Here is a 27,406-nt window from a genome sequence, read left to right as displayed (position 1 = left end):
GGTATGTTCGTTTTGACTTTGTCACTTCTAAATGTCTAAATATAAACTTTTAAAATCAAAATAATCTGGGTAAATACAAAATAGTTTTCAAATAATTACATTTTTTGTAAGCCATTCTGGTTTTGTTTTTACTTGAGCCATTGTTGCCGTTTATCCAGGCACTTTATTTTCAGACAAAACACAAACGTGCATGTTAACAGATATTCAACATTTCTTATTCATATTTAGAGCTCTGATGTTTTAGATATTTGAGAAACAGAACATTGTCAGCTAGTTAAAAGTAGTACGTAAAAAGCACAAATACTGGTGGTGTTGGTTCCTGCAACTCTGAAAAATGACAAATCCAGCAGAACATGTTCATTTTAAAGAAACTTTTATAAAGTTTAAACATTTCTGAACATAAACCTTTTGAACAGGTCGGGACATATACAATTCTTAATATGAAACTGTAAATATCTTTCATTGTGCACACTCTTAAAGTGATTCAGAAAATAAACACTGCCATCGTCCACTGCTGGACCTTTTAACATCTCTTTATGTCACTTGAGGCACTTTTTGAAGAAACAGACAAAAGCACAACATTAAAAGACGACAGCGCCCCCTGGAGGCAGTCTTTTTTTGGAACACAGTGGGTTTTCTTGGAGCAGAGTCTAGCTTACACACTTAAACCGATCAGTTAAGCTTTATTATTAATACAGACATGCTGGCAGCATGAGACAGCTACACATGCAGGTTTAAATATAGTCGCACGCTGCAGATGGCCGGCCCAGAAGGAGTTCTGAACTCCTCAATGTTCGCAGATTATGGATGGTGTCCATTCAGCTGCAGCGCTGAGACGGATATTGAAGGAGAGGATTGTTTTCAGGGAACATTCCTGCTTTAGAAACAATTTCTGGTCTGCAGATAAACATCACATGCTCGTAGTCTTTCCTCTGACAATGAAAGCGTCGGGCTGATTTAGCTCTGGTGGTTACTGGTCTTAAAACCTTCTAATGCAACTAGGTACTTGAATGCTTCTCTGAGGCCTGAAAAAGAAAAACTTATAAAATCATTTCAAAATAATTTCTTTTATAAAATGCACGAACGAATGCAAAAAACAGAAGGCCGCTTTGATCTGTTCTTGAAATGTTTCTGGACACAAGTAGTATATGGAAATGTAAACTGTGAAAAGTGCAGTCCCACTTTAACCCAGAGACGAGCGTGATTCATGTTTTCCTGGTAAACGAGGCGAAAAAACGAGCACAAACTCCGCCGTGGCGGCGGAGGTTGTTTGTCTGAGCGTTGAGTGGAGCGTCCTTGAGGTGTGCGATTCTGCAGAGCGCGATGGCCCCGGGATGTCAGAGCGGGACGAATGGGTTAGAGTCAGTAGCAACAGCAGTGGCCGACTAGCTGGGAGTGGAAGGACTCTGGTCTTGTGAGGTTTCCTCTCCTGAACGGTGAAACAGAATCATAAAGCGGCGGTCCGACTCACAGATATCACCTCTGTTTACTAACACGCGTCTCACCAGGAGGTCCGTCTCCGCTTTCGCTGCGTCGCTCGTCTTTATCGTTTGGAATTTCCACTTGGCCCAAATCCTGCGCATCCGCCACACTGGACTCCTTTAAAATCAGACAAATATTTACATAAAAACAGCCAGAGTGACACCGGAGCTTCTAGAGGATTCTGTTTACCTGCGATTCTGAGAAACGGTCTTCGTCCGAGTTCCTAAATCCTTCTGGAGCCTCCATGAGGAACTCCAGGCCATCCACTTCCTCTACATCACTGATGAGACAGAAAAAAACCGGAGCAAGACGAAAACGTTTTTACACCCTTACAAATTTGTTCATGATTTGCTTTCTGTCAGATCAAAAATAATCTTAAAATTAAAAACATCATATTCTATCACTTAAAAGGGAAAATCACCAAACTCCATATCAGGAATGTCGTTTGGGCCAAAATTACCAGCTCAAAATTACTTGCAGCCAAATAAATGTCATTTTTAGAAACTAAAATCAGAAAAAAAGTTTCATTTTTTACCTACTCATCAATAAACTAAGTATGACATATTTTAAATAAATAAGTAATAAAATTTTCTTTGTAGAAAAGGATCCAAAACCTCAAATGGTTTTTGATGTTTTCATTGTTAAATAAAAGGCGCCCAGTTTGTTTATTATTTTGAAGGAAATTTGAAAACATTAGCCCAGTTTTTAATTGAGCAATTAAATCATTTGGCTGGTTTACTTTAGAGTGTAAGTCAATGAGTAGATGTCCCAGTTAGCATGAAAATAGAAAGAAACCACCAGGAAGCTTGGAAAACACAATCACTTTGTGTTACATCTAAGATGTAAGTAAGTAGTTTTAAATTAATATTCATAGTTTAGTTCCAATTTATTTAATTTGTTTTTGAATTGTTGTTGGAAATGCCCTTGAATCCCACTTTATAAACACTCAAACATGATTGCTTCTCCTCATTAAATCATGAACCATTAACCAAATTTATTTAAAATCCAAGTTTCATTTCACTTCACTTCCTTCCCTAAGACTGAATACAGGCTGACCAGTAGGATCAAGGCATTTCTAAAGCAAACACATCATGTATATTTCAGGCACAAAGTGCCATTTTAACACATAAGTTTCCTTCAGTTGTAAAGATGCTGTACATGTCAAAGATAACTTAAAAGAAATTTACCTTTGCAGTTTGACGCCTTCAAATTGGGCCTCTGTCTCTTTAAGAACATCCTGCCTTCAACATGTCTGTAGTGTTTAAAGTTATCCATAGTGTCCACACACTCTTAAAAAGTCTTAAATTTATCATAAGAAGTGTAAGTTGGTCTTAAATACATTAATCACAGGTCTTAAATATTGTTGCAGGACTATTCAATCTAGTATTTAAGTTTGAGTCATTAATATTCTAATATATTGTTGCTAAATAGCTAGCTAGCATTTTTTGTATCCATCGTGGGTAAGTGGAAATAAATCACTAATTGGCAGGACGACGTTTGTTTTTGCCACTTCTGTTGCCAACCCCATAGGAGCCAGCAGGGGCCCCAACCATGGGGCCCTGTGTTTCATTCAAGCTTATGATGGAGTTTTAGGACAATACTAAGAAAAAAGTAATAATATTACCAGAATAATATTGGACAATTATGACTTTATTCATGAATTACTATGATCTTTTTCTCGTATTATTTTGACTTAACTCTTGTCATTTTATTTGTTTTTTATTTTATTAGCGTGGCCCTCATGCTTGTACAGTCTCGCATTTAAAAGATCTTAAAAAGTCTTAAATTAGACTTTTCCATCACTATCTACAATAACTCTGAATAATCTGAATTGATATGAGTTACAACAACATTTCATTTTCCTTTAGGATCAATAAAGTATTTTTGAATTGTAATTTTTTGTAGTAAACATGCAGAGCAGAAAGAATCAGAGGAACTATTTCATCCTGTAGGTACTGACCTTCCTTCAGAGAACATCTCCACATTCTTCTCTTCTTCTTCTATTTTCTCGTCTTGCGTTTCATTTTGGTCCTCTTCCTGTTGCCCATCCTGCTCTTCTTGGTCTTCACCCTCCTGCTGTTGCTCCTCTTCCTCTTCTTCCACATCTGAGAAGTTGAGAAAGTCGAAGCTTTCGAGGGCAGTCTCGACTTCCTGAGTGAAGCTGGCAGACGTAGGAAAAGGCGCCTGAGGAGAAACAGACGCAGCAGGTTGGCGCCCGGCGTCACAGACAGACATGCTGAAGTTAGCCTTCAACCCACCGTCGGAGCGTCCGGCGTTGGCTCGCTCTCCTGGACGGTCTGCGTCTCCTGCAGTCTTCCTGCAGCTTCAGCAGAGACTTCTTCCTCATCTTCAGCTTCAGTCTGTTCGGCTGTAGGCTCCTCGAGCGGCTCCGTCTTTACGTTCACAGCCAGCTGCGTGGAGAACTCATCGGGGCAGCAGCTGCTCAGGTCGGCTGAGGCCTCAGAGATCAGGTCCTCCGACTGAACAGACGCCCTGTCGGCGGCACCGCAGTCCGAGCAGGAGGCCCGCAGGTGGCCGTTCGGCACCGCTTCAGGTTGAGGGAAAACGTCCACGCCTTCCGTCTCGTCCTCCTCCTGGTTGGACGAGAGCGACGGCGTGGAGACGCTTGACTTGGGCAGCGCAGCAGACAGCTGAGTGGTGGGAGTAGCTTGCAGCAGGTTGGAGGCCGTCAGCCTCTGAGTGTGATGAGCCAGAGCTGGACTGGAGGAGTCGTCTGATGATTCAGAGGAGTTGGACCAAACCGTGCCGTTCTCCATTTCTCCCTGACGCTTCAGCAGAGACTGGTGAAGAAAGAATTATCCCTGTCACTTCAACACGTAGGTTAGTAAATGTAATGTAAATTTAATATATAACAATAATAATACAAACTATGAGTCAGATACTGAAAGGGATAAACAGAAGACGGAAAATCTCTACAGTAGCTGTGTTTTATATAGGTGTGGAAAACTAAAAGCACATCTTAGGTCCAGATTTAAAGATGATTTGAACAGATTAGGGTAGATTTATGGTCTATACAAAACATGTTCATCACATTTTTTGCACAAAATCATTCTTAGATGATATTTTAGTCTGATTAGTTCTGCCCTCTTTCAGAATGAGATGTTTCAGGTCCTCCTGTCACTTTAAATCCAAATAATCTGCGGCTGGCCCACCCACTAACTCAACGTTTACTCTCACACATGAAAATGGATGCACAACTATACAACCACACGTCTTTAAAAAGCAGAAGTAGAGCCTCCTGCACAACCAACAAGAAAACAGCAAGTTTCTGGATGGTAAGTCAATAACAAAACACCAGTCTTTTCCAGCAGCCATTGTACAGCGCAAACAGCGATAAAACCAGCTGACCAAAACCAGGTTGCTAGGTAACGGGGTGGGCTTGGGAGGGTTGATGGGTAATGGCGCTGTTAGAGATTTTTTGGTATTATCATTTTATTCTGACTTTAGTTCACATTCAGCCTATAGATCATTGTGATTTTCTGTTTAAAGTGTTCTCTTCCTTACGTGTGTATGGAGGTCACTACTGTCTGTTCAACTTTACGAGAAATAGATAACACTAAGTTTCTCAGACCTTAAATCCTTTTAAAGAACACCTCCTAATTTAGTAACTACTTCTGAGCAGTCGTATTTTGTTTTCTTGACAGTACTGACCGAGATTTGAACCGGGCTCAGACCTTTGATCAGATATCACATCTGGAACTCGGTTGTTAGATGTTTGGGTTAGAAGCTTTACGACCTCTGTTGTTTTCCTGACTGCCCCTTTGCCTGTTCTTCTTTGACAATAAAAAGAGGAGTTTTTGTGAGAGCAGATCAGAACGCTCTGTAGAACTGCTCGGAGGAGAACTCTGACAGAGCCTTCTCCTTTTGCAAAAGCTCTACATAAAATTCATATACGTTGTCTGTGGTTCTTTCTTTTATTTAGGTTCGAAAGGAAAATACCTATCAGGCGCAGTGCCTGTCAAATATGACTTAATAATTGAGAGGATTTTGAAACGGCTCATTTTCCAGACACCAAAAAATATCAACTTATTCCAGGAAAACAACTAAGTGTTTTTTTAAGCACTTTGGCTTTTGTTTTTTAGAACCAGCAGGAACCCAAGTGAAAGTAGAAAAAGATGCAAAATATGAATTTTGTGTACTAGGTCCCATTTAAACAGCAGAAATTAACCTAAACTGGAGCAGAACCATTCATCACAGATGTTCTGTAATAAATGGTTTCGCTTCTTCACGTCCTTCAAGATCTGAACCAAACTCCAGAAAACAAAGAAATTTATTAAAATACTCCATTAAAATATTAATGGAGTAATATTAACATATTACTCCATTATATGGATAATAATATATGTTATAATTTTGAATTATAACAAAATTATAATTCAAAACTTTTTGAACAGTGCTGAGCATCATCTACATATCTGCTGAGTGAATTTACCTCAGGAGAAGGAAAAAAGTAATTTTTTAAGAGAGAAAACTAATTCCCAGATGTCCTCAGTGTGTAAACATGCAGTATTAAAAGAGCTTCATGTTGCGAACAAAAACACGGAGAAAATCTGGATCTGGTTTGCTGAGTGAAGCACTTTAAGTTGTGAATAGAAGCTAATAAATCTTAAACTAGAAAACGGAGAGGAATGCTTTGACTTCAGCCGATTAGCCGACGACGGTGGATGTTTGGTACTAAACTTGACTGAATCCAACATGAACAGAGGAACAGATATTAAAACTCAACCAAATAAGGCTCATCTTGCTTTTAAAGATGTCGTGGAAAGGTCAGCTGAGATGATTCATTTAGCTTCCTTTTTGTTGCTGTATTGATTTTATTGGCAAATAATTAACCAACTAAATGATCGCCTTTCTTTTTATGAAGCTGTAAGTAAACATGGGATGGTATGAGATTCTAACAACAACAAAAAACACCTAAATTTAAAATAACCTGATCCTAATACATTGTCATGAAAAACAGAAAATATTAATTTATTGATACTTTGGCTTTAATCTTAATCTTCGCTGTATTTTATTAGGATTTTTATGAGACTGATCAACGCATGTGATAAATGGTTTTCTCTGTTTTTTACAAATATACTCTGAAAGGTGCGGCATGCATTTGTATTCAGGCTCTCCAGTCTGAAGCCACTAGGCTAAATCTTTCACAAATCACCAAATAAAGTTAATAAAGTACAACTGTGTGTCCTGTGAGAGCCTACGAGGTTTGTTAAAGAACATTAGTGAATAAATAACATTATAAATCCCAAGACTACAGCAGATAGGTTGGGGATAAAGTAGTGGAATAGTTTATAGAAAGGTTAGTTTATAAAACAATATCCACAGCTTTGAACATCTTGCTCAGTATTGTTTAACCCATCATCTGGAAATAAAGAGCTTATCTTAGAGGTGACTTAATGTGCTTTCCTGAAGAGGTTAGGAAAGGTCCATGACCTATACATAACATGTTTGTTACTTTTTTTTTTAATACCTAAAATCCAAATAAGCCTACAAAACTAACATTTGCACTCGCACAAGAAAATAACTGCCAACAGATGCCCAGTTATACAACTGTCTCTAAATATTATACAAATATCTTCTCTGAATGGTAAGTCAACAACAAAACATTTGTCTTTTCCAGCAGCATAAAGCAGTAAAAGCAACTGAACCAATGCTTGGGTTGCTAGGTAACGGGCTGGGCTCAGAGGTTGCTAGGTAACGGCACAGTGCCTGTTAATCTGGAGGTTTTTGAAGTAGCTCTTTTTACAGACACATAAAACATAAACTTACTACCAACGAACAGATGTGTTTGGTCCATGTAATGTGACACACCTTTTCACAACTTTATATAATTTATTTTAAAAATCATGCATTAACTTCCTTCCACTTAACAGTGTTGTTCCACTTTACGTTGGTATATCACATAAAATCCCAATAAATACAATGTAGTTTGTGGTTTTAACATAATTTTTAAAATGAAAAGATTATGAATGTTGTTATAAAGGTATTGTGCTTTTTGCCATTTTATTGATTTTATTGAGTTGGTTAATTAATTGGCCTATCTGCTCAGGTAGCCAACCTGCACCTGTAGTTTCAAAGTATTATTAGTTTAATAATAGTTGTGTATTTTATGACTGACAATATTTCTAAATATCAAAGTTGGACTTTTCTTGTAGTCAGATTAGAGCTGCGTGACATGGCTAAAAAAAATTTATCTCTTTTTTTTCACAACAGATCCAATTTTAAGAAGTTTTTTTTCCACGCTTTCTTTTATAAAAAAAAAAAGAAAGAAAGGAAAATACAAATGACAAAAGCCACCTTTTGAATAATATTTTTTATTTCAATAATCCCTTCTGTGAGAATCAGGGTCAGGCTACAAGAATTTTTGTTCCATTATCAGAATATTGATTTAATTTTTTACCAGAAAATGGTCTTAAAATTACGAGACAAGTTTGAGAGAGAAAAGCTTCATGAGGATCTGACATGAGCAGCTCAGTTCATGTGGTTCTTTTTTGGAATAGACAGTTGTTTGCATAATTGTTTCAAAGTTCTGCTACTAATAATAACTTGTTAAAACATTAAGTATTTCTATTAAGTATTAAGTATAATCTGTAAAAAAATATACCAAAGTATATTTACAATACGCTCATTCCTCATTTAATTTATTTTTCATGTTTGAGTTCTCATAAAATTGCTACTTTATTCTTCATCTTCAAAAACCAAACATTTGATTGTTAAAATCAATTTAACATCCAACATTAAGTCCAAACATAAATGCAAAAATGTGTCTTTTTAAAACCTCTACACCAGGAGTGTCAAACTCCTGGTGTAGAGGTTTATTTTGGGCAGTATTAAAAATCTGAACGTTCTTGAAGGGCCGGATGAATGTACTGATAAAACCCAATAAATAGCTAACAATATCAATAAGTAGCTGTTTCAGCATTCAATAAGTGCTTCTTAAAATGAAACAATATTTAACATCTTTTCACACTGATTAAAAAACAATCAAAAAATCCATCCACTTTTTATTAATCGCTGTATCGGTCACAGACTATAACTTGGCATCAAATAAGGAGCAGTCACTTAAAGCCAATGTTTTTGGCCAAATTTGAGGGGGAAAAAATTCAATGAAATCAGAAAAAAAAATATTGGGATCTGTGGATTTTGTGTGAATTTTGTAGATTTGTGAAAAACTGGAGGGAATTATTGATGGTCTAGAGGGCCACGTGATAAGCTACGGCGGGCCAGATTTGGCCCCCGGGCCTTGAGTTTGACACATGTGCTCTACACTGACACCCAGCCCATTCCTCGTTGTCACTAGTTTAAACATAAATTAAACGTTAGCAGGAACTGATTGGAAATCAACAACAATCAATTTGATTTTAAAAACTACAAACTACGCTAAAGCTACGGCCCAACACACCGGCTCTGATGAGATTAAGTGGAGCTTCGCTCGCCTGAATTCCCACCGTAGCGACGACGCCACACCTGGAAAAGCCGCCGCCAGCGAGCGGCCGTGGCGCGGCCCGCAATGAGGCACGCTCTTCGTCAGGGTGAGGAAGAGGAGCAGGGACACATTGGAGCACTACTCAACCACTATCAAACAGCCACAGCTTCGCTCAAACATGCTGCTGCCACCACACAACAAGCCCCCGCTGCTGCCATTCACTCCACTCGCGCCGTGGGTCCCACAGCCACACGCTGGGTCACACAAGCCTCTGTGAAACCCGTCACACACTCCAGAGCTACGGCTACACACACAACAACTGGGGAGCAGCTGAAACAGAGCAAGCCGGTGAAATGACAGGAATAAACATGAATCATACACACACAAAAAAGCTAAATTAATCAAACCACTTGAATGTTTCCCTCCTTTTGTCGTGTAAGAAAAAACGTAACCTATTGGGATTTTATGTGACAGATTAGTACAAAATAGAGCATTTTCTTGTTTATTTAAAGAAAAACTAACATTTTCACATGTTACAGCTGTAAGCAGGGTTGAGGAATAACTAATTACATTTAGTTGAGTAACGGTTTGGGAAAAAATTACCATATTTTCCAGACTATAGCAGCGGGCTTCTTCACCATAAGCCGCACCCACAAAGTTCTTTTTTTTTTTTTTTTTATGTAAACGTACATATACAAGCTGCACTGGGCTATAAGCCCCTGGTATCTCTGCTGCTCTCGGTTTTTCAACTTAATAAATCTGCTATTAAGGACGCAGCCCTCCGTCTTCAACGCCGAACCATGGATTCGTTCACGCCGAGCTTACGGGCAGCGGCTCTGTTTCCCTCCTGTACTGCCACATCAACAGCCCTCAACTTAAAAGCTGCATCATATGAACTTCTTCGTGTTGTTTCCATGATGAGGGGGTTATGAGTTTGAAAACATTTCTCCGTGCTGCTAGCATGTGCTCGTTCTAAATGAAACACTTTCTTTGATTTCCAATTTTGACTTCCAGTGATTCACTTCCTGCTACAGAGCCCCCTGGTGGTTGAAGAAAAATCCACAGAAAAGCCGCAGCGGGCTATAAGCCGCATGGTTCAAAGCGTGGGGGGAAAAAGTAGCGGATTATAGTCTGAAAAATACGGTACTTTTAGGAGTAATTTTACTACGCTATGCTTTTTATTTTTGCTTGAGTAATTTTATTATGAAGTATTTCTGCTCTTACTTGAGTAAAACTTCTAGATTTTCTACCCACTGAATGAAAAACAAACATGTTTTAACCAAAAACAGTTTTTGTTAAAGTTTCATAAGTTTTTTTATTGAAAGAAACTGTTTTGGGAAATTTTTTCTTTTTCTTTATTTTGTTACTTTTACGAATTATTGTCATTTCGGTCCTTAAAATACCAAAATTTCCACTTGACTTTATATTTCGGTCTGTCTGATGATGTAATTTTTAAACATTAAAAGATTGATCATTTTATCAGTTACTCAGTACTTTTCACCAAATACTATTTTAGTTTCCTTGAATAATTTCTTGGATGGCTGCTTTTACTTTTACTCGAGTAAAAATATGTTGAAGTAGTGCTACGCTTACTAGAGTACAATTTGTGGGAACTCTACCCGCCTCTGCCTGTAAGTCAGGCTGGACTTAAAATTATTTCATACCACATCCGATATCTGATTTTAATAATTTTTATTTCCCTTACTTTCTTTTCTAAAGAAGAAATTACAAATGAAAGAAAATATTTTCTAAAAGTGGCTATTAACATCTCTTCTGTAAGTTGTAACAGAGTACACCATTTATTATTGTTTAATTACAAGAATGTAGTCATAATATGAGCAGAATAAAAATGCAAAAATAAAAGAAAAACGTTGTTCAAATAAGAAAAAAAGCTCAGTCTGTGTGGTTATTCTTTCAAAAATATATTCCAACCTCCTGTTACTGATAATAGTTCGTTGTGTTAAAAGATGAAGTGTTTCCTCATCTGTAAGGCGGATACCCAAGTATAACTTCACAAGATGCAAAGCCTTCCTCATTTTAATGTTTCATTGTTTTTCATGTAGGAGTGCTCATGAAGTCACTATTTTATTCTCCTAATATTATGACTTTATTCTGGTAGAATTAAAACTTTATTCTTGTATTGTTTTGACTGTCGTGTGGCCATTTTCATAATTAAAATAAAAACCATCTGTAGGAAAGGATGCATCTGCATAAATACTGCTAGCATCAACATGTGAAAAACTTATTGATACAGTGCAGGGCTGATCTGTTGATTATGTTTCGTCATTTAACCAACTGATAATTTCATAGCAAAAGGGGCTTAGCGGGAGATTTTTCTATGGAATTAGTTAGTAAATATTTATAGAAAAATGCAAAATGCATGTATTTTCTTGTAGTTTTTGCTTAATTACTGATCATATGCTTTTAGCAAATTACCTTATTTCAATCTCTATACTCCAGTTAATTATTTGATTACTAAATTTTTCAAACATCCATTCATCATGAGTAATCTGATTAATCGTTCCAGCCCTAGATGTAATGCAGCTTTAAACTTTCTCCCTGACCTGCTTGTTGTCTTCTTCATGATCCTTTTTGTTCACTAATGTTTCCAGACTTTCACAGAACCGCTGTAGCTGTACTGAGATTAAAATGAATCAGAATAAAGGGAGATATTGAAATTCATGCATTACCCTTCTGACTTTTTATTGACTTGTTTTTCTTCCACCTTACAGTTTTGTGCTTTTTATTGTTTCACCACATAAAATCCCAATAAAATGTTAAAGTTAATGGTTGTAATGTGACAAAAAGCTTAAAAGTTCAAAAGGTGTGAATACCTTTCTGAGCCAGTGTAAATAAAGACGACTGTTTAATGAAAACAGTCAAATCAGTTTAATTGGACTCACGTAAAAGACCTGCTCCCGCATGGACGGCGTGTCCGGAGGGCTCTGATTGGACAGCAGTCGTTTGGAGACCGTGCTGGACGAGGACGTCTGGTCGTCCCTGTCAAACGGACTGAACAAACAAAAACAACGCAGGGAGTCAGATTTTATGATAAAAGCAGTTGCAGCAATGAGAGAGAAGCGCCGAGAGAGAACAATTTATGACCTCCAGGTGACCTCTAGGTTGAGCTTCACTGTGCCGAGGTCGTTGATGTCCACGGCGAGCGTCTGCGGCAGCGGGCAGAACAGATCCAGCATCTCGCAGGATACGCTGCCCACCACCACATGGTTGGCCAGGCTCTTCAGCTCCGTCACCTTGACAACAGAAACGAGCAAACACGAGGCGCGGCCGCTCAGAAACCGTTCAACATGAAATAATCATTGAAAGGGCGAGCAGCAAACAGAGCATGGAGGACACTTTCCTGCGTCGTCTGGCTGCTACAGACACTCTGAACGCAGTAAAATTAAAACAGTTTCAAGCATTTTAAAGGTTTTCAAACTTTTCCAGAACCACATTTAAATAAATAAAAAAAGAGGGTAAATTCAGTACTATAGGACATCATCTATTACTGTTGTTAATAAGGTTTTGTGATGGTTTTCTACATTCTAAAGGATGGAGAAAATTGAGTAAAACTTTGTATTGAAATTTATCTCTCAGACACCCTAATTCAGCAAAAAAAGAAGAAAAATCCCCCAATTTCAATAAAGTTATTTAAAGTATAAAATATAAGCCGATCTTAATGTAACAGACCAATAAATCTCTGAGTCATTAGGAGTAATAAATATTCATCATATCGAAACAATCCAAACACATCATGTTAAGGTAAACGACCTCAACATGACAGTGAGAATAAAAATGTCCGTATTTTTCAGGTGTATAAAAATATCTGGTTTCAACTGTAAATAATGCTTTCCAAAATTACACTTTTAATCAAATGTTAGAATGTTTGAATATTAAGCACTTTCCAAACCTTGAAAGCAATTTAAATTTACACATTTTCAAGGTTTTGAATCACCCGTAGGAACCCAGTATGGTACGCAATACAAAAAATAAAAACAATCAAATGACAACATATACTCGGTTATTGGAAACCTACATTATTATCCATTATTTTTTAAACTGAAATTGTACTGAAATTCTGGGACCTTTTAAAATATATAAAAAATTTAAAAGACAGAAACCATCAACTTCTGCATAATTTTCAAAAAATGTTTTGTGACGGAGTTATAATTTAAGAGAATGAAATTTAAATTAAAAAATGCATCAGAACAATCAAAAATGAGTTTTTGTATATTAGTATGTGGGGTAGATCTTTTGTTAAATAATCTCAAGCTAAGTACAAATATAAACCAATTTTTTAAAATTAAAATAAAAAAATGCATGTTTCAAACTTAAGGCCCGGGGACCAACTCTGGCCCGCCGCAGCTGTATACATGGCCCTCTAGGCTCCAGACTACATCTATAAGTCCCTCTAGTTTTTCATAAATTCCCACAAAATCAACAGATCCCCATATATTTTTTAAAATAATTTTTACTGCAATTTTCTTCTCAAAATTGGACGAAAACATTGTGTTTAAACTAGAATGGCTGGAGTTAGGCCATTTTGACATATACCTATTCAGGCTAGAGATAGTCCAACTGGCCTGAAGCCCGTTGCACTGAAGCCCTTTTGTTCAGTAAATAGGGCCATTACCTAGGGCCATTACCTTAGAAGTACCCTGGTAATGGCCTCAACGCATCTCACAGTTGCACAATTGTTCCTTAGACTTCGACTTCGACTTAGACTGACTTTGTTGTCATTTTCAATGCACAGGGTGTATACAGAACGAAATTTCGTTGCATACGGCTCAGGATAATGTTTGAGGTTCCAATGTTGTGAGTAAAATAAAATACAGTATAAAATATGAATATAAATCTAAATATAAAATATAAAGTGCAGGACTGACAGTAAAATAGAAGTTATTTAGCTATGTACATGTGCAAGGTACCTAGTTCTTGTGAACTAAATAGGTGAAGCAGTCACCTATTTATCCTCCACAGCACAAAAGGCTGCATGCAAATTTGCATGTGCTAAGTCTCCCAGATTTCTTTTGCTTACACTTTTTGCATGATTTTTTTGAGGTGGATCAACACAATTAATTTGGTTAGTTTATTTCTAAACTGTCATGTTATACCCTCTTAGCTTTATTTCAAAGAGAAACATTACTAATTTCTTTTAGAAAAACCTTTGCATATTTCTTGAAACAGATTGTATGTTTTGCAAACTCTATGTACATTTGGCAAAATGACCTGGATAATGCTGCACAAAATCATGGATCAGCTGCTAAAGGTCACATCTCTCCAAAAACACTTCATGTATGCTTCGAAACTAAACTGAAGAGCACTACCTACAGGAGATCTGATCTCCTGTAGGTATCATAGATACCCACCCCCAACATGGACTATTCACACTCCCACCTTCTGGCCCGACGGTCAATGGCCACATTCACACTTGAAGAAGGGATGCCAATCTCAGTTTCTGTATTCAGGAGGGAGGTCAAAAACCCCGGTAATGACCAGATAAGGGTCGTTTTACATTTCTACCTTTTGTAGCCCAGAGATGGGTCGTCTGACCTGACCTGAAGAACTTTAGCCTGCATTCTATAATCTTGTTTCATCAGGCGTATTGTTCTGTAAATAAAGCCATTACTGGCGCACCAAAGCACAATGAAATCATTATAACCTCCTGAGACCCAGATCTCTTTTGCTTACACTTTTTTCATGATTTTTTTGAGGTGGATCAACACAATTAATTTGGTTAGTTTATTTCTAAACTGTCATTTTATACCCTCTTAGCTTTATTTCAAAGAGAAACATTACTAATTTCTTTTAGAAAAACCTTTGCATATTTTTTGAAACAGATTGTATGTTTTGCAAACTCTATGTACATTTGGCAAAATGACCTGGATAATGCAGCACAACATCATGGATCAGCTGCAAAAGGTCACATCTCTCCAAAAACACTTCATGTATGCTTCGAACATGGACTATTCACATTCCTACATTCTGGCCTGACGGTCAACGGCCACATTTACAATTGAAGAAGAATGCTAATTTGAGCCATCAGAGTCATCAGGGTGGACTCAGGGCCTTTTGGCCCTGTTCAGCCATTCTGGGGAGAAATCGAAAACCCAGGCATTCTAGTGACTGCGCCTCGGCCTTTCTTGATGTCAGAAAATCCTGGATGGACCGATGAGTGTGAAAAAATTAGCAATATTATCTAATTTAAAGAAACACATATTGAATGAGGAACGAACCAGCTATTCATTGATATTTTACTGGTTAAATGGGTTTAAGCAAAACATTCTGACACAATTCAGATTTTTGATACGGCCCAAAATGAAAATGAGTTTGACCCCTTTAAATTTCAAAGCTTTATATGATTGATTAACTCTCAATAGTTAAATCATCTCATGGAAATTAATGGAAAGAAGTCTCTCTTATCCTTTAAAATTCTCTGAATGACTTGCAGTGTCAATTTATTTTGTTTATTTCAGGATGCCCAACCTCTAAACCAGCCAGATTTGCTGTAATGAGCCTTTCATTACCACCTCTCTGCCACTTTACAGAAACCTGAGCACAATGTCAATAGCAGTGATTTATTCCCTTTATTCCAGTTTGATGGTTCTGGGTTATTCCTGCAGGTTCTTTCTGCTGATCAACTTCCCTTTTCCCACACTGTCAACACAAACCCAAAAGCATCTCCTCCACCCTCTCATTTCAAACTCCTGCTAACTGGAATCCATCCAACAATAAATCACTTTGATATGATCACTATTAAGCCAAAACAAAACAGAAAACATTTCACGGTTTACAGCCAACCAGCAGGATTTTACAGAAGGAATTTTAAAAATCTGTTAAAACATCATACAAAATTACTTTTTTGACATTTAGAAGCGAGATCTAGTCAGATACGATTATACATATAATATATCAATGAGAAAATGTAAACAAACACTTTCAGTTCTGGCTTCACACATCAATGACATGAAAAAATGCAGCCGCTCATGTCTGGGCAGGAGCTCGGAGATATGATCATAACATGAGCTGGCATTGCTCCAAGGACTTCCTGTTTGTTGCAGGACCAGTTTAAAGGTTGTATTTGTTGGCTTATAAGGATTTGAAATAATGCAAGACCATACTGGAGTAAAGATTGAAGTTGCAACATCAGATAATTCAAAATGTTTCCTCAGACCTGTGCAGTGGCTCCTCCTAGGAGGGAGACGTTTGTGTTCATGTCAGAACTGCTTAGAACCGCGGTGTCAAACTCATTTTTGTTTTGGGTCAAATCAAGATCATTAATGCTCTTAAAAGGCCAGTTGTGCCAGAATGTATTGATAAAAATCTGTTCACAAAGATATCAGTGCATTCTTAAAAGTGAATAATAATATTGAACATTTTTGCAGGGCCTAAAGCATTTCCCAACTGTTTTGTGATTTTATGCAATAAAAATCAAAGTGTTTGTGGTACTAATTTGGAAATATTTGTGCTTATTTATGACAGTAAATGCAACATTTTATTACTTGTTGTATTAGATTAGATCATGACATTAATTAAGGTTGAGGCAGCTGTTTAGTACAAATAAGAAAGTTTTTGACAATTTTGAGAAAAATCTACAATAAACTCCCACTTATATATTGGTGCAAAAAAGTGCGGGGATTTATTGATTTTGCATGAATTTCCACGATAATTCACAAGAAACCAGAGGGATTGATTGATATAATTTGGCAGTAAACAGATAAAAAATGCTTTGATTTGATTGATAAAATAATATTTAAGCACATTTAGTCTAGAACTTAGAGCGCCTCATAAAAAGCTATGGCGGGCCAGATTTGGCCCACAGGCCTCTAGTTTGACACATGTGGCTTAAAAAGTCTGACATAATAACTGAGAAGACAGAGCTTGATTCATTTTAAATGTTATTTTACTAATTTCCTGTACAGTAGTTGGTGCAAATTGTTGCAATCCTCCCAAACAGAGAGAAGCGTAAAAGAATGAACTATTAGGGACGTGCAGAAAAAGGAAATGTGGAAAAATTTAAGAAATTGTGGCCATAAAATAATGTACATACAAACAAAAAGAACTAAATATAACCAAGTCATTCCCTTTTACTGCAGAAACAATGTTTAATTACATTACTTCTGCAGTAAGAGTTAAATAATCACACGATTAAATTATTTATTATTTGTTCTCTCAAAATTAATGAAATAGTAAAAATGTAGTGAGACTATAGCAAGCTAAATACCTGTATAATACTGTTCTGATGGAAATAAAGTTGTACATTTCTTCTATATTCTTGATATTAGTTGCCCTTTATTCCATACACCCTTTGTAATGCCTAGAAACGTTGAATAAACAAAATAATAATTACACCATCAAATGTTTAAGGACCACTGCTTAGTGCTCTAACTGAGTCACACCAGGTGATTTTATTTTCTATTTACATTTTTCCAGTCATTTTTGACTTTACTATAAAAGAAAAATCCTGTAAATAGTTTAATTACCTTGATAGACAGCAGTTCTGTGACCAGAGGCTGGAAAGTGAACTCCTCGCTGTCCCATATCTGCTTGTTGCTGACCTCCACACGACCTCGCAGCCTCCACCGCTGCCGGCCGTACCGCATCAGGACCTACCAGCCCCCAAAATAAACCACAACATGACGCCACTGCAAGCAGAAACCAACGGTTTGACTGTGTCTGCCCGTCGTGGCTGCGCCTTACCTCGTATTGGTCGCCAGCACACAGCCGTGCGAACCCAGCGAGGCCTGAGACGTCAACAAAGAAATGAGAACTGGACCGCGAGAAGGAAGTCGCAAAGCAAGTGTGAAGAGTGACTCACCCTTCATCTTCACATGAAATTCTCCCATCTGGCTTTCTAATTCGTTCTCCAGGGAGCACATGTGCTACACAGGCAAGGAAAAAAAACAGGCTCACACTTAACAGATCAATAATTAAATCAATATTCATTCATTCTTCTAACTTTCTCTGTTAGAGAAACTGAACTGAACAATTCAGTGTAAGCTACAATTCAGTAAGAAATTAGGACAAAACTGCAACTTTTACATTAAAATCTACTTGCAAAAATGTGAGAAGCAACACAAAGTGATCATCTTGTCCGAGTTTTCTGGTCTCCTTCTGTTGTCATGGTAACTAGGACCACATGTCCTCATTGACTTGGTGCACAGAAATTTGCTTTTAATTGCTGTATTAAAATTTGGCTAAACAAAGCAAGTGTTTTCAAATGAACACCGACCTACATCCTGTTTTTATTGCCAAGATCAGGAGAAAAATGTCTGTTTTCTTCAATAAATTTAAAAAAATAAGCAAATTTGATAACTTATTTAAAAAGAAAAGCATACTAAAACCATTTGAAATTTTAGATCTACAAGCCCGTTCCTACAAAAACAAATCTGATGACTTGTTTAATTAAAATAGTTTATGCTTGGTTTATTGCTGAGTAGATAAAATTGCAACAATTTTTGGTGCCATTAGTTTTTAAAAATGATATTTTGGCCTGCAATGGCTTTTGAGGTGACTATTTTGGCCCACATAGCAAAATGTTTAGACACCCCTGACCTGGACAAAATTTGTAAATTAATTAGCAAGGGAGACTTTGATTAAATGCTATGTAAAAACGAGCAGACTCCAGGTCAGCCACTTGCCTCTGTGTATTCCCTGTAGCCTTTATTGGCTTCGCTCAGGCTTTCTCGGGCCTCCTTGCTGCCTGTGGCCGAGTTAAAGGCTGCCACCATCTTACTCGCTCCATCACGCAGTCGCCGTTGTATACAGTAAGCCTCGTACAGTTCCTCCACCTGGGAATATCACAAACAAACAATTGATAAGCATTGATAGGTTTTTTATCATAGTAGATCAGAAAGCACAGATTTATTTTATAAAGTGAACTCTTTATTTTAAATCAACAAAACACACACTCAAGCTTTAAATTAGAAGTATTTAATGATAACATTAACTTCAAACCACCTCTTTAAGTCTATGTGTTGCTCTTTAGCTGTTAAATGCTTCATTAGATGCCCAGGATTATTCAATTCAATTCAAAAATACTTTAGTAATCCCAATGGAAAATTAAGTGTTATTGTAACTCATTAATTTAGATTCTTCAAAGTTTTATTAAAGATGGTGACGGCTGCTTTGAAAGGTTTTGAAAAAAGCTAAACAAATGCTATTCCAAACAACCCCCGTGTTATATGACTGAAATAAAAATGTATAATAAACTGTATAATATGCATAAAATCTGAAAAGAATGAAAAATATCTATTCATGTTGAAAAAAATCTATTAAAAAAGAAAAACAAATAAAATAAAAATATCCCATAAAGCCATAAAACAGTTTCTCAAACTGGAATATTTTCTACAGTGTTGGAGATTAGGGCTGCACAGTGGCGCAGTTGGTAGCACTGTTGCCTTGCAGCAAGAAGGTCCTGGGTTCGGTTCCCGGCCGGGGTCTTTCTGCATGGAGTTTGCATGTTCTCCCTGTGCATGCGTGGGTTCTCTCCGGGTACTCCGGCTTCCTCCCACAGTCCAAAAACATGACTGTCAGGTCAATTGGTTTCTCTAAATTCTCCCTAGGTGTGAGTGTGTGTGTGAATGGTTGTTTGTCCTGTATGTCTCTGTGTTGCCCTGCGACAGACTGGCGACCTGTCCGGGGTGTACCCCGCCTCTCGCCTGGAACGTAGCTGGGGATAGGCACCAGCAACCCTCCCGACCCCATTAGGGACAAGGGTGAACAGAAAATGGATGGATGGATGTTGGAGATTATTTGTTTTTTTGTTATTGTTACTTTAATCTCTATTTGTTCTCCTCTGTTTGGTACCAAGATAAGCTTGGGAACTTGTTTGGTCTATAGTTGCTTTAAATGGTTTAAATATAGTTTGGACTGCAGATAAATGTAGAGGAGTAATTATTATTTGTAGGAATCCTATATGAGCATTACATCTATTTTACTTAAGCAGCATGTTCTCTCATCTTTCTTGTTTTGAATTGTGGCTAAGAGGAAAGAAACAATCAAACTATTGCTTGCAATCATCATATTTGTACTCCAGGAACACAGCAAGTCATAGAAACCAAAACTTAAATCAATTTAAAACGTAAAGTCTAAATGACAAAAAAACACACTTAAGTGTCAATAACTGAGGCCCGGGATACAAGCATGTCTGCCGGCTGGTGATGAAAATGAAAAATCCAGAGGGTTACCATTAACTATGTCAGCCAATAAAACTAAAAATATGAGCTGAAAGCCAATAACATTCTCCACAGAACCGAGGGCAAAATGAATAGCTTGTTATTACATGACCTTGTGATTTGCTGTTATTATTACAGCCATAAAAATACTGCTTCTGTGTTTTTGGTGAGCAGAAAATTATCAGTTACACGATACATAGGGCAAGACATCCAACCATGAGAAAACAAGCATCCAGGCTTTCAGTTTTGGAGTTTAATAAATCAAAATGTAGCTGCTTCTGTAGAAAGCGTGAACATATAACAGGTGAGCTGATGTCACTCCAATGATTTCCAATTGGTGACAGAATGAAGTTCTTAATGTTTGTTTTTAAAGCTCTGCAATGAACTAACAGTAGCTAAAAATCCAGAGGTTGAAATGTCAGATTAGTTCATAATAACTGAGTCTGCTAGCAGATGACAAAAATGGAGAATCAAAATAGTGAACATTGAATACGCCCTCCATTAAAATTAAAATATGAGCTGCAAGATCACATGTTTCTCCACAGAACTGAGAACAAACTGCAAAGCTGTACATCTTTGCAGGAATCATCTTTTATTCTCCTACAGAATTGCTTATTGTGTCTTTTTCCAACCCTTATGCCAGAAAATTGATCAGATCTACATACTAACCTTGCTGAGGTGGAACTCCAGGCGACGCATGAACCTCTCGATGGCTTTCACTTGCTATAATAAAAGAAATATACATCAGCTAATTCAGTCACATAGAGAATAGACAGTAAAACAAAGGTTTTCAGAGCTGGCATTAACAAAATAAGTCCAGTATATGGGGCTTGTTGTTCTACTTAATTTACTCAGAAAAGACCTATAAAAACTTAATATCTCATTTAAAGTGTGTCCTGTCAAAGCCTAAACGGTCAGGCAGAAATGAGTCCAATCACATGTGAAACATCGAGGTCAAACAAAAAAAAACAAAGATGTTTACATTTAGATGTCTGAGCATTTACATAGTTTAAATTTTGATTTACAGCATTTTGTAGACAAATTCAGATGATTTTGGAGCCAATCACATGAATAAAATCCAGAACATTTTAATTTTTTCTTTACCCCAGCACAGTAAAACATACATTATATTGCCAAAAGTATTTGTACACATGTCCAAATCCATTGAATTCAGATGGATCTGTATGTAGTTTGGTTCAGACGATAAGACTCGTACATAAAAATAAATCAGAATGAAACTCACCTTATCCAACTCATACAGAGACCCCTGCCAAGAGATAAATAAAAACAATCAATTAGAAAGACAGGTTATCGACTAATGAGTTAATCTAAATTGATCTTACCAATCGACTAACGATTATAAGCACACATTTTCTTTAAAACCTCAATGGCCGCTCCGTCATGCAGCTCCACTGAGTGAGCGCCATAAAAGTGAAACATAAGGAGCTTATCGAGTGTTTATATTTCGAAACAGAACCACCTAAAGTAAATATTACATCCGAAATCGGGCTCTGTTTGGATCGTTTCCCTTTTTCTGTTCAGGATTAGCCGCCATCTTTGTTTCTACATCAACTGGCTCAGATTAAGGGTGAACGCCGGCGCCTTCTACTGGATGGCGGCCAAACTACAACACTACGAGGAGGCGTCAATATACAGTATTATATAATATATTGGAACTACTTTTAATCTAATAAACCACGTGTGTCAAACTGATGGTCCGCGGGCCAAATCCAGTCTGCATAGGTTTTCATGAGGCCCCTAGATTTTAGAAGTAAAACCTTTAATATAACAGCTTTGTGCTTAAATATTATTTTAATTAATAAGGAGTTTTATCTGTATTCTTCCTAATTAGATCAAGGTGAAAATATGTTTAGTATTATTTAATTTCAAGAAGTGTCTGCATCAGTGCAGACACAGCTATTTATTCATATTTCAACAGTTTGTTTAATGGGTTTTCTTAATACTTTCTGCCACAACCGGTTCTTGATCTTGATTCGGCCCAAAATAAAAACGAGTTTCACTACCCTGTAACAAACCATTAACTGCTTGCATTCCTACATTCAATATGAAGTTCCCCCTCAATAATAGCTGTATAGCCACTGTTGATACAGATACTGGGGTGACTGGTTTGACTGGACAGGCTCTCACCAGGCGACTGTTCTTCTTGTTTTCTCTGATCTGCTGACCCAGACTGTCCAGCTCCAGCTGGTGGACCTGCAGGTATGACCTGACATGACAAAGGAAAAACATCTTTACCCCCCAATTGATATTCCACCAGGGAGCCACCCACACCCACTCATGCCTCCACTCACTGTAAGCCTTTGCGTAGAGCAGCATAAACTTCATCCAGCCGCTCAGGTTGGGGAGTTTTAGTGGGTGGCAGTTTGGTGGAGCCTGTGAACATCCTGCTGCCTTACAAGGCACGTTTTCTTTTTTGGATCAAACTGTGCAGAGTGGAGGAAGAGGGAGAATTATCTTCTCTGATAAAGAGGTTTGGGATTTGTTCCAGCTGAAAGCACCAAGGCGACGGCGAAACAAGGCAGAAGGAACGCCACTCACCTGCTGAGCAGAGAAACACGATCACTGCATGCTTGGAGGGTTGAGTGTAGCTTTGCGGCTTTAACAAACAAACGAAGTACATGTCCTGCAATCACATGAGGAGGTCACATTAACAAGGAAAGCACATCTGTCTGTATTTGACGTGGTTGTTTTGAGATTCTCTACAGATTCTGGTAATTACAGGGGTGAATGGGAGGAGGAATATGGAGGACATGCACAGCGTTTCACTTCCTCAGTTTGTCCAGGCCGCTTTGTTGAAAGTCTGAGATGGCGAGCAGCATGTCAGCAGCAACCACAGAGGCCACAGCTGACAGCAGCAGGGAGTACAGTCTGCTTATGCTTCTCTTCCCCTTCCTTCCCTTTCCCCTCCCTCTCCTCCACGTCCAGCACCGGAGTGCAGGAAGTTGATGCTGGCCGACGCTAGACAGGAAATTCTCCACTCAAGTTTGGTCTAAGAATAAGAAAACCATCCCTCCACTGAGCGCAAGAGGCTAAAAAAAAAAAAGAAAAGAAAAAAAGAAAAATGTCGAGGCTTCAGCTCAGCGAGGAGCAGAAACTACAACAGGAGGAGTAATAATCTTCTCACAACAGAGATTAGAGAGTTAAAGCAAAGCAAATCTGTCCAGCAGGAGCTTGGATGGGACGGCAACCAAAGCATCTGCTCGGCATTGCTGGGGAAAGTCTCACTGTGGCAGATGGAGAGAGGCGCTCCACCTGTTGCAGAGGAAACTAGAGCGGCAGCTAACAATTATTTTAAAAGCAATTATTGTGTTGATTATTCTGACGATTAATTGGCACATTCTGCAGATTTTTTTATTGAACTACTTAAGCTTGTTTTCTGCAATATTAGAAATACCAATAAACAATTAATTTTTTAAATAATAAAAAACATTTTATTGTCTAAAATGCAATAATAAAAGATTCTGCTAGTATTCGCTTTTCATTTATAGCATCTTTCTGCTTAACTTAATATCTTAAAACTGTAGAGATGATCTGTTCACTTTTTTTGATTAATTGATTATTAATTTGATAGCAAAAGGTGCTTAATAGGAGATTTTTTTTTTTACTGAATTTGAACAAAGTCAAGCTAAATCTGTCACTTAAAGAGATCAGAGTAGAACATAGTTATTTTATTTTTTTACATGTATATTTTTTGTACAGTTTTGGCCAAAATACTGTTCTTAATATGTTGTTCTTTCAGCAAATTGCCTTTTTTTGAGCCTATATACTGCAGTTAATGATTAATCGATTACTAAATTAGATGGCAATTATTTCAGTAATTCGATTCATCTCGATTAATCCGATTAATCGTTTCAGTCCTAAAGGAAATACTCAGATTATGGCTTTTATTTGATCAAAGTATTATTGCTACATAATAAGATTAACCTTTTTTAGGAAAACAGTGTGAATATGTCGACTGGAGGGATTGGTGGAGTTGATCAATTTTAGTTTCACAGATTAAACATGGCCTATCAACGTCTGCTGTGATAATCTGACAGAAATAATCCAATTTATCTCTTCACGTCCATGCATTTTAGACCCACATCAAGTCCTCCTCAGCAGGCTGCTCTTATATTAATAACTATGAGAGCTAATCGCTCAGTTTGCCCCCTGTTAGATGTGCTTTCATCCCTTTTTTCACATAGAGGTCATTAACTGGATTAATCCTCTCTGTACGGAGCTGCACACAAAGAGGACACTGTTCACAAACACCTCACAAGACTGGAGTACATTATTCTAAGAAAAAAAAAAACAGAAAAGCTTTATTACAATCAGTGAAAGTACAAGTTCAGACAGCTGTTTCTGCTGAGAAAAATCCCAGAAATTAATCCATACATTGGTGAGTGAACAACGTTCCACATTCGCTGTTTAATCTGTAAGTTGTTCGTCTCAAATTAGGAGCCAAGCAAAGACTTGGGAAAACAAAACAGAAAGAACATCCAGTGCCTCAGAAGAAGGATTCAGTTTTATTTCCCACATTTTGTCATGCAATGCAGGGCTGGGCGATATGGACTGAAGGTTTTATCACAATACTTTGTGGTACTATTGTGATAAAAGTGACAAAAATAACTATTTATATTTTGTTTGTTATGTAACTATATAGCTGTGACTACATGAAACAGCAACACAATCAATCACAATCAATACTGCTCCTGAAAAACATAAAAATTATAATGTGTTTCCTTAGGAAACCAGTCACATATAAAGGAGATGTGAATCACTAGACTTCACGCAATTAATCATATTTTCAAATTTATCGATACTCTCATTGAACTAATCAACTAATCTACTTTGTTGTGGTGAATTAGCTTCTCTGATTTCATTTTCATGTGTTTCTTGTTTATAGCCACAGAAATTCACAGCGTAGGTGTCTGTGTGCGTGTATGACAGGATTTAAATTTTTTTTTTTTTTTTTATAAAAGGTCCAATCAAGGACAAAATCTGTGCACAGAAAGTGTGTTATAGTGTCAGTAATTCTCCATTCAATTGGATGCAACCAAAGCAAAGCAGAAGAAGGAGAGCACACTGTGGCATGAGAAAAACAACATTAATGGAGACTTTAACCTGAGTAACATCACAAACAAAAGAGGAACACATTCAGAGACATCAAGACATTCCCCATCTGTGGCTTTATTTTAAAAAATTCTATTTTTGGCTTAAAAGACAATTAGTGACGAATGTGCTGTGTTTTGTGTTATCTAAATTATCCTGATAGAGATTTGGTTTGAAGAAAAACTCGACCGTATCGGTATTTTAAAAACCTACATACCAACACAGCGCATTCTATGAGCAAAAAAACGTATTTGGTATGACTAGAACTTTTTTTTTTTTTCTCCGAAGAGTTTTTGCGGCGCTAGTGGCTCATACTTTTTCCACAGTTGGCAGACAGGAAGGAGGGTGAGGAGAGGGGGGAAGACATGCGGTAAAGGTCGTCGGGACTGGGAGTCGAACCCCCGACGTCCGCGTCGAGGACTAAGGCCTCCAAACATGGGGCGTGCTAACCCCCTGCGCCACCACAGCACGCCCCATGACTAGAACTTTTAAGTATTTTAGATTTGTCAAAAGTCATTTTGTATTCTCCAAGGTGAAAATGACTTTTTACCTTTTGTTTTTAAGTACATTTCAAAACTTGGACTCCTTTACTTTGCTTTTACTACAGTATTTTTTTCATACAAGAGCCTGTACTTCTAGAAAATGTGAGTACTTTTGACACCTCTGCCTCTGTCCACGTGAACTTCATCTTATCTCGTCTTATTGTAACCAGACCTCTGAGCTGTTCAAAGCATTAAACGTCTCCCTAACTTTCTCCCTGACCCGTTTGCTGTGCTCCTTGGCCGGCTGTTTGTTCGCTCATGTTCTCTAACAAACCTTCAATAAATAGCTGGATCTATACTCATGCTAAATTAAACACAGGTGGACTCCATTTACTAATTAGGTGACTCATAAAAGCAATTACTGCACTGATTTTTATTTTTCGGTATACATTCTTTTCCATCAGGTGAATCACGTAAAATTAGTTCCGACTGCATTTTATCTAGGGGTGCACCTATCTATTGGCGTTGATTTACTTCATTTTGGGAGACTGGTGATCGATTGATACTTGCATGTGAATCCGATCTTAGCTACCTCAGTAAAGGTCTAAAAATCAATCACTGTCCTCTTCTGTGAGAGAGGTTTGACTGATAAATGGACCCACCAAGTCATGTCTTCACATTTGCAGTTAATAATAGTCATCCCACTGCTATCAACTCGGTGATTTTCTTGCTATATATAGATATAGCAATATTTCTGATTTTTTTAAAAAATTGTATCGGCCAAAATCGGAATCGGTAGGTCAGGTTTTTAAAAACATCGGTAATCGGCGATTAGCCAGGAAACGACAATCAGTGCGCCCCTAATTTTAACTGAAAACGTGTAAAATTAACCTCAATCTGATTATGTTTTTGAATACAATATACAATTACTATTTAACGGTGAGTATGATCAGTGATTTTGGGAGTCTTAAAGGGAACCGTGTCTGCTCCACAGCTGCATTCACCCATACTTTGGTTCTGCTTCAGGAGGAAGAGGAGAAGGAGGAGGTGGAAAGGAAGGGGAAGTGGTGTTACAATAAAATGCAGCCACCTCTTTTCCAGATTACTGGATTATCTTTACCCGGCGGTGGCAGTAGGCCACTCAGGCGAATAAACACACACCGCAAAGATCTTTTCCCCGCACTAACAGAGAGGGATGGAGCTTGAAGTTATGAGGCTTCTTCTCTCAACATCCACACTTTGTATTCCGTTCATATCCCTCCCCACAGCCGACCAGAGGGGCTCATCACAGGCCACAAAAAGTCCCTTCCCGTCCTAAACAAGGACCCCCATCAACTCCGAACGCATTTTAAACACCAAAACAGTCGAGAAAAAAAAATAAACAAAGCAAGAGAAGAGCCGACCAGAGCCTGAAGGCAGACTGTTATTATTTGGAAAACATCACAGCGAGACAACTTCTTCACGCCCGACGGACGGACTCATGTCCAGAGAAAACACTCAGGGTTCCTCCAGTGACCTTGGTGATAAAATAAATGTTCAGCGTCCTACCTCTGTGTTAGCGTCCAACAGCCCGGAGGGTAGAGCCGGAGTCCCATTCTCAGCGAGATGCTGCTCTCACTTAGCAGAGGTTTACAGTTATTCTGGGCGCTGTCCTTCTCCCTGATTTCGCAGTTTTTTGTGTCCAAATCAAGATAGCTGCGAACACC

At 37.8% G+C, this 27,406-nt stretch overlaps 1 protein-coding gene across 1 annotated transcript; it reads right to left on the bottom strand.

The window, feature by feature from the left end:
• Positions 1–356: 356 nt before the first annotated feature.
• LOC114142930 (rho family-interacting cell polarization regulator 1-like) lies at positions 357–27,406 on the bottom strand. The gene is made up of 17 exons (XM_028014526.1): positions 27,249–27,406; positions 22,666–22,750; positions 22,419–22,550; positions 22,255–22,333; positions 21,350–21,373; positions 20,776–20,829; positions 18,571–18,720; positions 17,748–17,811; positions 17,630–17,673; positions 17,413–17,538; positions 12,035–12,183; positions 11,833–11,941; positions 3,741–4,283; positions 3,443–3,666; positions 1,672–1,762; positions 1,506–1,599; positions 357–1,429 (listed from the first exon to the last, which is right to left on the bottom strand). Exons 3-17 carry the CDS (start codon positions 22,508–22,510, stop codon positions 1,386–1,388), a joined length of 1,887 nt encoding a protein of 628 aa, XP_027870327.1. The 5' UTR covers positions 22,511–22,550; positions 22,666–22,750; positions 27,249–27,406; the 3' UTR covers positions 357–1,385.

The sequence above is a fragment of the Xiphophorus couchianus genome, chromosome 4 (assembly GCF_001444195.1).
Source record: "Xiphophorus couchianus chromosome 4, X_couchianus-1.0, whole genome shotgun sequence".
Taxonomy (NCBI): Eukaryota; Metazoa; Chordata; class Actinopteri; order Cyprinodontiformes; family Poeciliidae; genus Xiphophorus; species Xiphophorus couchianus.
This window is presented reverse-complemented; position numbering and strand designations above follow the sequence as displayed.